Source organism: Uranotaenia lowii, chromosome 1 (assembly GCF_029784155.1).
Source record: "Uranotaenia lowii strain MFRU-FL chromosome 1, ASM2978415v1, whole genome shotgun sequence".
NCBI classification, from domain to species: Eukaryota; Metazoa; Arthropoda; class Insecta; order Diptera; family Culicidae; genus Uranotaenia; species Uranotaenia lowii.
Window position 1 is genome coordinate 84,191,659 of NC_073691.1, and position 14,749 is coordinate 84,206,407.

At 40.8% G+C, this 14,749-nt stretch overlaps 1 protein-coding gene across 1 annotated transcript in view; it reads left to right on the plus strand.

The window, feature by feature from the left end:
• Window positions 1-14,749, plus strand: part of LOC129751232 (E3 ubiquitin-protein ligase rnf168-like) — a 30,488-nt gene that overhangs the window by 11,554 nt on the left and 4,185 nt on the right. The window contains exons 2-3 of the mRNA XM_055746606.1: window positions 13,829-14,270; window positions 14,333-14,689. Of these exons, the coding sequence (XP_055602581.1) occupies window positions 13,829-14,270; window positions 14,333-14,689 (799 nt within the window). The remainder of the gene's footprint in view (window positions 1-13,828; window positions 14,271-14,332; window positions 14,690-14,749) is intronic.

A 14,749-nucleotide genomic window follows, 5' to 3' on the forward strand; every position in this document is an offset into this window, starting at 1 on the left:
GACGCGACGATTTAGAGGTTACCGACTTCGCGACTCTTTTTAAACGACGGACTACGCACAATTTAGCACGGATTCGAAAAAATACTCGTCGCCACTGTTGCGATATCCTTGTGTGGGCGTAGTAAAACACTATTATACAGTTTAAAATTCTACTTGTATATTAAAACTCTAAGGACTACAATAAACGTGTTAACTACTCGAGATCGCAATATAAAAAGGTAAAGATGGAATGACACTTATGTTGAGCTTCCGCCCATCATCGTTGGAGCCGTGACGTCTATCAGGCTGACGGCTGTCAGCGAATGAGTTGGTTGATGACGATGATGACGGGGGGTCCCAACACTTTACGAGGATACCCTGAATCCAGTTAGCCGGGAATGTTGCAGTATCTCAGATGCCAGCGAAAAGACGGTGCAACATTTGTGCTGACAAGGCAGGGATGCAATCCCAGGCGATCCTAGGCGCTTTGTTGGATTACCTGGCTTTGATTGACTCGGAAGAGTTGTTCGAAGTGCTCGGCCCATCGTTCGAGCTAATCTGTTCGATCGTTAATTAACTGACCTGCTCGGTCTTTCAGCGGCATTCTAGCATTAGTCCTTGCACCACTAAGGCGGTAAAAAATGGCATAAAGTAATCGGATATCTCCATTGGCGGCGGCTCTTTCCCTCTCTTCGGCTGGGGAGTTTGTACAGGCTCTCTTATCTCGTCTAGCTCGTTTAACTGCCTTTTCCAGCTCTGCATATCGTAAGCGGGTGGCTGCTTTGGCTGAACCGGTACATGCCAGCTCAATTGCGACTTTCGCCTTTTTCGGATCATCGACAATCCTCCAAGTTTCATCCGACATCCACTTATTTCTTCCTCCACAAACTTTATCGAGAGTACCATGGCAGGTTGTGATAAGCGCATTTTTGATTCCACACATCTGTTCTTCAACTGTTCCGTCTGTCAGCAGTTTCGAGGCTCGGGATTCAAACTGTTCAACATATGCCCTTTTCACCTCTGGATTTTCCGGCGGACGTTGTATCGACACAACTCTCAGTCGTATCTCATCAAGGACGAGGTAATGGGCAGATGCAATGTCTGCTCTTCGTTTGTTGCGGACATCTAGAAGGCTCCTGCTCCATTTTTGGCTGATGCAGATGTGGTCAATTTGATTTTCTGTTCGACCATCTCGGGATACCCAAGTGACCTTATGTGGTGGTCGATGGGGAAAGAGCGATCCACCATTCACCATGTTGTTGTTGCCACAAAATTCCACAAACAATTCTTCGTTTTCGCTCATCTGTCCTAGACCATGGCGCCCCGTGATGCCCTCAACGTCCTGACTGTCGGAGCCAATTTTAACGTTGAAGTCACCTAAGTAGATTTGTATGTCACCCTTCGGAATTTTCTCAACTACGCTGTTCAGTTGACTGACATTTTTCTGCTGCAAATCGGCAACGTCAGTTGGCGCATAACACTAGACCATTGTACAGGGTGACAAAAAAGTCTGGTCACACAGGAAAATCTCAGAATAAGAAGAAAATCTGAATCTGACTTTCATAGCTTTATTCAGTAACTCATAAAGATCAGCGGTGTGTAAACTCGCTTCGGAAAGAATCATTCGGCTGATTTTTTCCGAGTTTAACTTGTTGTGTGCAGATTGATTTTATCTTTGTTCCAATCATGACGTGATTGCACACAAAACGAAGAGAACAGTTCCGAATTGATGTTTTCCATGCCTCGCAGTAATAAAATCACACCAACGAAACAACAGAACGAAGCTTACCGTCCACGAATGCTCACGAGCGATCGTTGCCCGACGGACCGAGTTGACATTCCTCGCACCCTTCTCTCGCTCGTTTCCCGTTCCCTTGTATCTATCACTTTTAGCCACGCCCCCATGCGTTGTCCGATTGATGTGTTCGGCTGCCGAACGAAAACGATTTTTTTTTTAATTCGCAGAACTATTCGTTTGCTTTGCTGATGTTTCCCCCGATTGCTGTTTACTCCTGCCGAGTTTACCCGAAGCTTACTTCCTGATGCTTTCCGAATTGAACTTTAGATAGCATCATTGCAGATTGAGTTTAACGAAATAAAATCGTTCTGCAAAGAAGTGCAAAGTGCGAGTATGTAGACTCGCGATTTTAACATCTCTGATAAAGATACTTCACAGACGATATCTCGTAATTACACCACCTATCTCTGATCGAACCAACTTCAGACGTCTCGGAAAGTCGTCGCAAGCGGCGCGCACGTGCTCCATCTGCATCTCGTCCCAGATTTTCGTGATAACTCGGTTGTATTGCTCCAAATTTGTTATTTTATAGTCGTTCAGCTTCGACATCATGTATCCCCACACGAAATAATCCAGTGGATTCAGATCCGGAGACGACGGAGGCCATTCATTCTTCGAAATGAAATCGGTCGAGTTTTCCTCACACCACGCCTGAACAACCTTTGCGGTGTGGGATGTGGTGCCATCTTGCTGGAAGCAAGACTGACGTCTTATTTTGGAACCGGACAACGTTCAGCTTGTCCGCAGGAGCTTGCTGGAGGCTCACACTCCAAACTCGATCATTTTGGCGATTGACTGTTTGCTCCAAAACGAACAGCTTTTCGTCCGAAAATATAATCTCGTCATCTGCGCGCCAACCGAGCAGCGATAACAGCTGCTCTTAACTCTGCCATGGCTCACAACTCAATGTAAACAAACTGCACACGGAAAATAAAAAAAAGGTAAAATTTACCTTTTTGCGAGGTGAATTTTTTCCACCCCTCTTTCGAGGTAAATTTTACCTTTTTTTCATTCACCTAGCAAAAAGGTAAATTATACCTTTTTTCAATTCACCTAGCAAAACGGTATATTTTACCTTTTTCGCATTCACCTAGCAAAATAGTAAATAATACCGTTTTCCCATTTACTGATTTAAAAGGTAAATGCTGGTTGGTTTGATTGGTTTCTTCAATAAGAATTAAAAAAATACAAAATTCGATCAAAAATTATATTTATTGGAGATAAATAGGGACTGATAATTCGGCTTCGCATTCTTTCGAGCCGCCATGGCCGCTGAATACTCCTGCGTTGCGTACATTCATGACCTCCTCTGTTCGGCTAATCCGGTCAGGTTCGGCTTTTCCGGCTGGAGGATGACGTGGAATACACCTATAAGCTCTATGGGTCGATCTGAAACAAAAGCAATGTATTATGACGAGAACCAGCACAACAAAATGATATCTAAGAAAACACTTACCATTCTATTCCGATTTTCACATATTATGCACAAAGCAAAACTTGTTCAGGGTGGCTAGCGAACCGGGAAAACCGGGAAAACCGGGAAAAACTTTGGAATTTCATCGCGTCACCGGGAAACCGGGAAAAAACCGGGAATTTCGACACCTCACCGGGAAAATTGTCATTTTAGAAATTTTTTCACGGAATTTCAAAAATATTTTTAAAATAATTTCTAAATTTAAGAGTTCTCTCTGACAGTCTCAATTAACGGTTTATCTCATGATTATTCGTTCATTAGTAAACAAACGAAGTTTGATCGTATTTTTAACTTATTACGGAGCAATATGCGATTCTACGCGTGTGCTACACTTACAAGCGAAACTCAAATGTTATGAATTTAATAATGAAACTATTATCGACAAAACCAAACACAAAACTGACAACAGTCGAACGTCGATAAGTTAGAGTTCAAAGGACTAAGCTTTTTTTCTCGTTTAAAGAGGTTTCTAACTTCAGCAACATATAAAAACATTAAAGTGATCTTGAAATGCAACTATTCAATGTGTGTATGATTAAAATCCACTGATTTATAAGAAACCAGTTGATGCATCATTTCGAAGTTTTCTTGAATGAGTTTTAATATGAAACTGTGGATATTTGCTCTTTTGTAACCCAATATTCTTTTGGTACCAAAACTTCAATAATCCTGGTATTTTATCTTATTTCCTTGGTCTAGTCAAGAAAATGACTCTAGCTTATAGTGGTTCTACACTGTCAGAGGTTTTGTGCTTTAAAAAGCTTAGGATTTGGTGTTTTCTCTTACTTATTGAGGATTCTCGCTTATCCAGGTTCGACTGTACCAGTTTAGTTTAAATTATTTTATGCAAAGAGCAAATAATTTAACTGCGTAAGACGTTTTCAAGCAGAGTTACACCTTTTTTTACCAGAAAAAAAATATTTTTCAATGTTGTTGTGGTTGTTCATTTCGTTTGAATTGGCCTGAGGAACGAAGTATTTTATCGCAAGTGTTTAGTTTCTACGTTAAACTTTTGTTTAAAGTGTTATATGATTTATGTAAAAATTGGATCGTAAAAAGGTCCTGTCGAAACCCAAGTTCATTTTTGAGCCAAGGTCTTTGCCCTTATACAAAATGATAGCTTACATTCAAACGATTAAGGTCAGACCTGTCTTGTACGCGATTTTCTATATTTTCACGAATCTTTAGTTCAAATGACTAGTGCATTACTAAGGGGGCATCCATAAATTACGTAACGCTTTTAGGGGGGGGAGGGGGTAAGCTCGAGTGTTACGAATTGTGACATAGGGGAGGGGGGGAGGTACGCTCATCGTTACGTAACGATTTTTTCCTTCAAATTTTTTCATGCATGTCGTGCAAATTTTGCAGAATGATTTGCAAACCACAATCAGTTTAAAATATGTAAGCTGATTGAAACTGGTTTGTATCCTTTCCTCTTCAAAGATTCTGAGATAGACTCCTTGAAATGTGTATTGAATATACGTGAAATAACCGTTGGAAAACATTTACCCCCAAGAACTCTATTTAGCCTTAAGACGGAAATTTAACTATTTTTTGTCAATTAGTTGAAAAAATGCAATTTTGATTATTCCGACGAATATTTCTAAGTGGAGTATATTTTGCATAAAAAGTTATGCTCCTTGAACAAAATAAAGTAAACAAGATACCTAGATCATCAGTTAACAAGCACAGCACAACTCGTAATAAGACAATCAATTCATTTTATCAGAGAGTTACCTTCAATGAGTGCCAAGAAACGATTTGGATAGATAGTATTTCCGTTTCGAGATCGTTTATAACATTTTACAGAAATTTTTTTTTTACTTTCGAAAATCAGTATTTAAAAACATGAGAAGATGAGGGGGGGGGGGGGGTAATTATCAGCGTTACGTAATTTTCATAGGGGGTACGTTGAAGCGTTACGATTTGTGACATACGGGGGGGAGGGGGTCGAAAAAGTGCATTTTTTGCGTTACGTAATTTATGGATGCCGCCTAAAGTTATTCATTGTTTTGTATTGGAAAGAATAACAGTTTTTTTTTCTAAAAAAGGATTCTTAGGATTTGTACAAAAAACTATAACTGCATTCAGAAAACAACTAAATGTTTTCCTGCAATCTGATGATTTTAGTTCTGTTAGACAAATCCCCATTCAAGTTGACAAGCTGATTTGATAATATTTTTCGATGTAACTAAACAATTTTTCTCTATAACTCTATTAAAATTCTAGAAAATTTCACAGTTGCTGAAAAGTACAAACCTTCTACATTATAGTTTCGAGATCAATTTAACCGGACTTATTTTTGTATAATTGTTAAAATTATAGAGCAAAACAACGAATTTATGTCATTTTCGTTACATTCGTTTAAAAAATCAGGAAAACCTGTCCATTTGATGCGGAAAGACTACATGTTAAAAGATCACGAAATATTTGTCTTAATTTCTAGCCGGTTAATAAGTTTTGGGATACAATTGTTAAAAATGTGAGGCCCTATACATTGTATTTTTTTTATTCACCATGATTTTTATATTTAGAAACGAGTATTATAAATGGGCAAATCATCATTTACAACCGGGAAAAAACCGGGAAAAACTTTGGAATTTCAAAACGAAAAATCGCTAGCAACCCTGCTTGTTCCTGAATGACAAAACAGCTTAACCTCAATAAACGGGTTCGGCGAATAGTCACTTTTTTTCGAGAAGAATTGTACCGTTTTGTTAAGCTCAATCCAGGTCAACTTCACCTCGCTACGAGGTAAGTTTTACCTTATTTGGTTTTACCTTTTTTTCTAGGTGAATTATACTTTTTTATTCAGCTCAATTCAGGTGAACTTCACCTCGCTACGAGGTAAGATTTACCTTTTTTGGATTCACCTTTTTCCTCGGTGAATTGTACCTTTTTTCCAACCTCGATTCAGGTAAATTTTACCGTGCTGTGAGGTGAGTTTCACCTCGAAGAGGTAGAAGTTACCTTTTTGGCTTTCACGATCGTTTACCTTGGCTATCTCGGTAAATTTTACCTTTTTATTATTTTCCGTGCACGGAAACGAAACTCTGCCACTTTGGGCAGCAAAGTTAGCCCTTTCATTCGACATATAGATGGCACCAGAAAGACGCAACGTGTACACAGTAAACGAAAATTACCGAGTTCGGTAATTTATTTTACAGAAACAGTTCTGTAATTCGAAAATTTTCGGTAATTGATTGAACTGACGTCTATTTTTACAGATCTTCATTAATTCACATCTAGAATTACCGAAGCTCGATAATTTATATGTAAACAAATCATTTTGCAATATATTTTCGGTAAAAAACGCCGAAAACTGTAAAGTAAAACTGAAAATATCGTTTCTTGAATGACAAACGTCAAAATTCGATGGCAGTATTTCTCATTCCCCTTCTCGCTTTTGCAACCGTGTTCAATCGTGTGCTTGAGAAGCCGTCCGTCAAATTATTTAACAAGCAAGGGTCGCCATGATCGTCGGTTCGCGTGCGTGGAATTGTTTGTGGATTTGTTTATTTTAGCGTCAAATGAAAGGTAAGTATGAAATTGTTAATAGTGCCCCATCAAACTCACTAAAACCAGCAAAGCCGCCACACTTGCTGCAATAGGATTCGTCCAGATGGAGCAAAAGTGCACAGCAGCTGGAATGTCAAAATCACCAAACATCCGCACTTTTTTTTTCCTTTAATCAACTTGCATTTCCGTTTCTTCCAGAGCAGAACGTCACTACTACCGGAATGGGAATTAACATAGTGGCGGCCGCAACATGCATTATCATCCACGTAAATAAAGACAAATGTTTATTCAGAAACATAACCATATAAGTTTAGTTGTTTTATATTAACTCAACATACCTTTTACCGAATATTTTGTAGTATTATCGAAATGCCGGTAACGTTTACCGAATACTGTAATATTTTCGGTTATGTTAATCAATTTATTAGCCATATCGATGAAAGTTATGTTCTTTTATTAAGAACATTCAAGATTATGAAAATTACAGATGTGTTAAAAATTAGAAGAAACCAAAAGACCTTGAAAATGATCGAGTAGAATTTGATTCAGAAGCATTTTCATCACATGTCATCAACGATCATTCGTTCTCACTGCAAGCTACACTTGCTGGGAAAACAACACTTTGTCAACTACTTTGGGATGGTGGGGTCAACTTTTTCTGACAGCCTTATTTCAAAATAGTTGATCGGTGCTAAACAAATTCATGACGTGTGATGAAAATGCCTCTAAATAAAATTCGCTGATTTTCAAGGTCTTTTGATTTCTTCTAATTTTAACACATCTGTAATTTTCCTAATCATGAATGTTCTTAATAAAAGAACACAACGTCCACCGATAAACAAATAAATTGATTAACATCACCGAAAATTTTACTATTTTCGGTAAATATTACCGGCATTTCGGTAAAAATTACAGAAATTTCGGTAAAAACTACCGGGCTTTCGGTAAAATTTAACGGTTGTTCGGTAAATATTACCGAACTTTAACAGCTTTTCGGTAAAAAAAAACACGGTATTTCGGTAATATTTACAAATATTTCGGTAATAATTACAGGTATTCGGTAATAATTTAAGATATTTCGGTAATAACTACAGGTGTTTCGGTAAACTGTACTGGTTGTTCGGTATACATTACTGAGCTTTCATTGCTTTTCGGTTGAACATTACCGGCTTTTCGGTGTTAATTACAGCCATTTCGGTTCAACAATACCGGTTGATCTGTAATATAACGAGCTGTCACGTTGACAACTGTCAATATTTTGACAGTTGAACTTAGACATGATCAGCCGAGTTTCGGTATTTTTCACCGAAAAAGGTCCGTAATATTTGACAGCTGTCACTTCTTGGCCATGAAAAAATTACCGAACAGTTTAACGAACTCCACATGTTAGGATTTCGGTAAAAAAATTACCGAACTCGGTAATTTTCGTTTACTGTGTAGGCTACAAGTGACCCTGTACACGCTCTTTTTTTTTAAAACTCAAAATTAAGTATGACCGAGGTTCAAAACATAGTTCGATTCTATGAACTTAAAGTTAAGTACCATTTTTCCTCCTTGCGATGGATCAAAACGGAGACTGAGGACTGTCGCAGCGCCAAGCGTTGCCACAGGTGTGGAGAACAACATCAAGACGATGAATTTGACCGATGCCAAAAACAACCGAGCTGCTTATACTGTAAAGCTGAGCATTGTACCACTGATGTCAAGTGTCCGGAACAAATTCGTCAAAATACCATTTGTTCAGTCCGACGAGTCGACTGAAGAAAGAGAGAGCGACGATGAATAACCGCGAGAGAACCGAACGGAATGAGCAACACGGCTGCTCTCGCTATAGAAAGTTCTAGGGGGTTCCATCTAGCGCAATCACGTGATTGTTTGCTTCTCGCTAGCCTATTTAAGGGCGCTTTCTTCGATGCGCAAAAAGTCAGTTCGCATTCAGCCACCAAACTAGTAACATCAAGTGTAGAGAAAAATAAAGAGAAATAATGAAGTGCTAAAAAGTGTGTTTTCTGTGCTTGCTCCGGCATCTGCTCGTCCCGAATACAGCCGCTGGAATTAATCGGCTCTTTTCAGAGCCATATTCGAAAGAGTACGATCTCGTAGGGACGAGATCATCGAGAAGTCTTGGCCGCCAGGCAGCATCGGAATGATCTGCCTCCACTGATGAGACAACCATGCGTGGTTGTCTCTTGAGGCCCAATCCCACGAGGGGAGCGGGCATTTTTCCCAATCAGTGGTAGTTCCCAAGCATCCGAATATACAGTCCACAAGCAACAATGGTCCTTCGAGCCGGATGAAGAAGCCGGCACCTCCAGACGGAAAACGCCCGTCTTTTGATACTGGATCGGGCAGCAGAATGTCGTGAGTGGAGCACAGAAAAGGAGCAATAAAGTGAATATCAAAGCGGACATTTATCGAGAAAACAGTGAATTGAGTAAAGTGATTAAAATGCCACCCAAAAGAACACCGGTAAAAGGGAGCCCGGATTCACCGAGAGGAGAAGACACACTTGAGTTGCTTATCCACAACCGTGGAATGGCAAAACGGAATGTTCAAAGGATCCTGACTCATTTGAAGAAAGCGGAAGATGACAACGCTGAGCTGACCCCAGCTCAAATCAAAGTGTACCAGCGAGGCGTGGAGAGTTCCTACGCAGATTTCAAGAAGCTTTACAATGAGATCATCCAACTGGTCTCACCAGTCGAGCGTGAAGAGCATGACGACGATTATTTTGACTTCGTGGACCTGTATGAAGGTGCGTCGATTGTGATCGAAGGTTGGCTCGAAAACCTAACGCCAGCCCTGCAGCATCAGTCAACCAACAACCAGCCTTCTTTGATCGTCCAACCTTCGCTTCCTCGAGCCATACCAACATTTGACGGAAGGTACGAGCAATGGGAGAAGTTCAAGGTGATGTTCCAGGATGTGGTCGACAAAAGCAACGAGCCAGACCGCATCAAACTGTACCACTTGGAAAAGGCCTTAATTGGAGATGCCGCTGGATTGATAGACGCCAAAACTATCACCGACGGCAACTACGCACGAGCATGGCAGCTTCTCGACGAACGATTCTCTGACCAGCGACGGTTGATCGACCGGCATCTAGCAGGCTTGCTAAGTGCCAAAAAATTATGCCACGAATCCTCTAGCGAGCTGAGGTATTTGGTGGAAACTTTCGATGGACACTACGAAAACCTCAAATTCTTGGGCCATTCTTTTGCCAACGTAGCGGAATACATGGTGGTGTTCCTGATGTCCCGTGGATTAGATGACGAGACCAGAAAGCTGTGGGAGTTCACCGTGAGGAATGGGGAGTTGCCAACATACGCAGACACAATTGGATTTTTGAAAGAGCGTATCTCAGTCCTGGAGAGATGCCGAATATCCAGCGAAGACACATCATCTTCTGGGGGGGATGATGTTCAGTCCGACGAGTCGACTGAAGAAAGAGAGAGCGACGATGAATAACCGCGAGAGAACCGAACGGAATGAGCAACACGGCTGCTCTCACGCTCATATTTTTTTAACCATTAATGGCTTTTCTTGAACCATTTTTTGAGATTTCCGATAGAACTGCCATAATTGTTGTTTTTTAACCATAGTATACGTTTCAATTTCAAGCATTTCGGAAGTTCTAACGAAAAATAATGAAAATGGTTAAATTTCAACCGTAATATGTAAAAAATAACAGTCGCCATCTTTTGACGCGCAGATAACTTGTTTGTTTTTCGGCAGCTACGCGTAAAATCGACCGATAATTTTAGTTCATTTTCCAGCTCCATGAGAATCACCTGATAATAAAGCTTGTAAGTCAACTAGATTAAACAAAAGTAGTAAAAATTAAACATATTTTTCAAACATCCTCCTTATTCCCACGCCACTAACATTTTTTTCTCTCAAACAGAACAAACGGGCAAGGAAATTTTCTACCATCGCACTGCGGATCACAGGTTGCTATATGAATCCGGATCAGGAGCTTCCAGTGAAAATATGCAGGAGCAGGATCGGGTACTTCGCATTCATAGGAGAGAGAGACGTAGAGGAGTCGAACAACGAAAAGTAGAGGAAAACGAAAATAAAATTATACCAAAAGTTCCACAAGTATTTCAGGATGGATATTCATAACCACATCAATTAACAGGATTCTAAAATAAAAGTTCTATTGATAAAACTCTCATTGATTCTTGTGTTTTTCGATCATTCTGATAATTTTTTCCTTAATTTCTGCTCATTTTCACAGTTTTTGATCATGCTTGAAAAATAACCATAATCCAAGTTCTCCTCGAAATCCCATTTTATGAGTTTTCGCGAAAAACTCATAAAACGACTTAACCCACAAAACTTCGATTATGGTTATTTTTCAAGCATTTATGGTTCAATATGGCCGTGCGTGCTCGCTATAGAAAGTTCTAGGAGGTTCCATCTAGCGCAATCACGTGATTGTTTGCTTCTCGCTAGCCTATTTAAGGGCGCTTTCTTCGATGCGCAAAAAGTCAGTTCGCATTCAGCCACCAAACTAGTAACATCAAGTGTAGAGAAAAATAAAGAGAAATAATGAAGTGCTAAAAAGTGTGTTTTCTGTGCTTGCTCCGGCATCTGCTCGTCCCGAATACAGCCGCTGGAATTAATCGGCTCTTTTCAGAGCCATATTCGAAAGAGTACGATCTCGTAGGGACGAGATCATCGAGAAGTCTTGGCCGCCAGGCAGCATCGGAATGATCTGCCTCCACTGATGAGACAACCATGCGTGGTTGTCTCTTGAGGCCCAATCCCACGAGGGGAGCGGGCATTTTTCCCAATCAGTGGTAGTTCCCAAGCATCCGAATATACAGTCCACAAGCAACACCATTAAAGCACTTATGGCCAAACATGGACTAACCTTCATAGAAGCGAAGGAAAGGTTCACCTTACCGACTTCCAATAGATTCAATGCACTGCTGGAATTTTCGGATGCCCCGACTCCGCAGGAGAGTTTTTCTCAGACTCTAAAGAAGACAGTTCCACCAAGGAAAGTGGATAAAAAACGACTCCCTCCAGCAACAGTAACCACAAAACCAAATGAAGATCATAACCGTAAGCGAGTTCGAATCGACAGGGAGATAGATCAAACGGGCACAGGATTGAACAACCCGGAGAAGGTAGGAGAAGCAGAACAATGGGTGACAGCATTAAATAAAGGTAAGCGAAAAGAAAATAATACGACAGGAGAACAGTTGGAGATAGTTCAGAAAAAAGTAAGACAGCAGTCGCAGCAGTCTGATCAACAACCCAAAAGCTACCACCTTATTGACATTCAGGAGCACATCATGAGGCTATACACTGCAATCATGAACGATGCTCAGGCCAAAGGCAAGGTCCGGGAGAACATTAAAGAAATTGCGAAACAATTCTTACCTTTTGATATGATCCATAATCCTGAAATTTTAGAAAATCCTATAACAAACACCCAATAATTTCTGCATTATACTATCCTACACGATTTGATACATATTTAAATACAGCATGACTCATAAAAATAAGAGAAGCCGCCTGAAAATTATACAAATATTATTGTATTACTAAAACGAATCGAAAAAGAACACGCCAAGGAAGTCGCATGATAAGGTTTAAATACGAAAATCTATAAAACTTCATCTAATATCCTACATACTATTGCTGGGCATATGGTCTCGTCACCGGTCCCATTGAAACAAGTCTGCATCAGAGAGATGCAGCAAGAATGAAGAAGAAGAAGAAGAAGAAGATCAAAACGGAGTTCGAACTGCGAACTCAAAATTGATCCCTTTTTTTCCTTCGGCGAGGGATCAAAGCTGAGTTCGACCTTATGAACTAAAAATTGAACTCTCTTTGTTGGACTGAAAACACTTAGCGAGTTCAGTCCGAACCGGAGCAGCAACCAACGAACACGTCGCAAAATTTTGTCGTTCCGGAACAATTACCGGAAGACTATGAAGGAACTTCATAATGGAATGCATGTTCACCGTGTCAGCGTAAAATTCTGTCCGTCATTGTCATCATATGGTGAGCGGCTTGGAATGTCCGGAAACTTCCGGATGTTGTTTACTTCCCGTGGGAAGTAACATCCGGAAGTTTTCTTTGACCGGGAATGTCAAAACTTTCCACCGCTCTGTAATTGCAATGCAATGTACCGGAACAGCAACATCCGGGTACAACAAATTTTAATCATCCTTTAATTCCCTGAAAATCAGCTACCCTAAAAAAAAGGATAAATTCGAGTTCGGCTACCGAACTTAGTATTGAGTATGCCTATCAGAACTTAGTTTTGCTGTTGCCCAGTCAAACTCAAAGTTGAGGGAAGCCACCGAAGTGCTGTTATGAACCAAAACTACTTAATTTTGAGTTTAAATGAAAGAGCGTGTAAGGTTTCTAACCCGTGTTCTAAATCTGGCTAAGATTATTCTTTCGTTTATCGGTTCCCATCTAATGTGGGCCACATGGGCCTGCGGGCTTAACAGGAAACCAACCCCGAGTAGCATGTTCTCCTCGTATGCCAGAGTAAAGCAGGACTTGCCCGGACTGTGTCTTGTGTTCTCCAGTGTTAGACCAACTGACTTCGCTCAGACCCAGAATTTCAAGCTTGGGGCGGCTAGCTTCCCTAGCAAGTTGAGCCAGCTTGCCTTGTATTGAGCAAGAGTCAAAACGTCCCAGGTTCCAATTCGTTCCAAAGTCGTCGCCAAAGTTCCAAGTTGGTCATTTCTTTAGGATTCTGTAACAATTTAATAAATCGGGAGCAGAAGGTTGTTAGCCTAAGGTCCCCATCCCGCGATGGGGCTGCCATCTTGGACTTAGCTGGCGGGATCCGCATTTCATAAATTCAGCCGCTCGCTGCGAGACAGACGCTGTTTGAGCCGCCCCTGACCTGGAGAACAGACGGCCACCTTCTCAGTCTGCATGCGACCAAAGCACTTCGAAAATTAGTGATTTTCGGAACACTGTCATGTACCTACAACATTATCTAATTGATGACTAATTTTCAATTCTTCTGAATTGATTAGTCAGTGGAACCTGTTTTAATTTGTTTTTTTTTATCTGTACAGATGCTGAAATCCATTTAAGCGAACCAGGAGAAATTCGCAAAGAGTACGAAAATGAGCTGCAACGATACCGCAAGGAGTTGATCGAAGATAAGAAAAAAGAACTCGCAGCGTCCGAGAAGTACATAATTAATCTGTACAAGCAGGAAGGCATCATAGATCTGGTGGATAGCAGTGACCATCTCTCAATTTCATCGACTACTAGTACCCCAGATCAGCAACAGAATCCAAAGCCCACAGCAGAGCAGATCAAGAAAACAGTAACTTTCACTAACAAAGCTTCAGTAGTACAGGTCGAGGATGATGACGATGATCAAGCTGGTCCTTCGGGTTCATCCTACCCGAAACCATCAAACAGTAGCGATCCAAAAAGTGATAATAGTAGCAGTAGTAATAAAGTCAATACTAGTCCACCAGGAACGTCCAAATCACCTTCCAACGGAAGGTATGTAGTATACGGTTATTTAGTAAATTGAGAATATTATCTAACATTTATAATACTTACAGTGTCATCTCCATCTCGTCAACGTCGTCTGCTTCCGCGGCGTCTTCCTCGTGCATTTCGTCGGTCTCGAGCCAGTACAGTGTGAGCAAAGGGCAGCAATCATCCAAGCATTCCGCCGGCAGCAAAGTGCAACAGCAACCGAAGCGTGTTTTCACGATGGCAGAGCTGAACAAGAGTGAGGTGTGCATAAAGCCTACCAAACTACACAAGCGAATTCCTAGTCAGAAAGGAACCACCACCACCAAGCAAAGTGGTAACGACAATGAAGAGGATGATGATGAGGACGATGACGACGGCGACAGTCTACGGTCGGAGCTGAACCACTTCAAGCCCATTCTGGCCACGACGCCAAAGAGTTGGTAAGTTCATCAAGGCAATCTACTTACTGTACGAATGTACCTAATATTTTTCTGCGTATT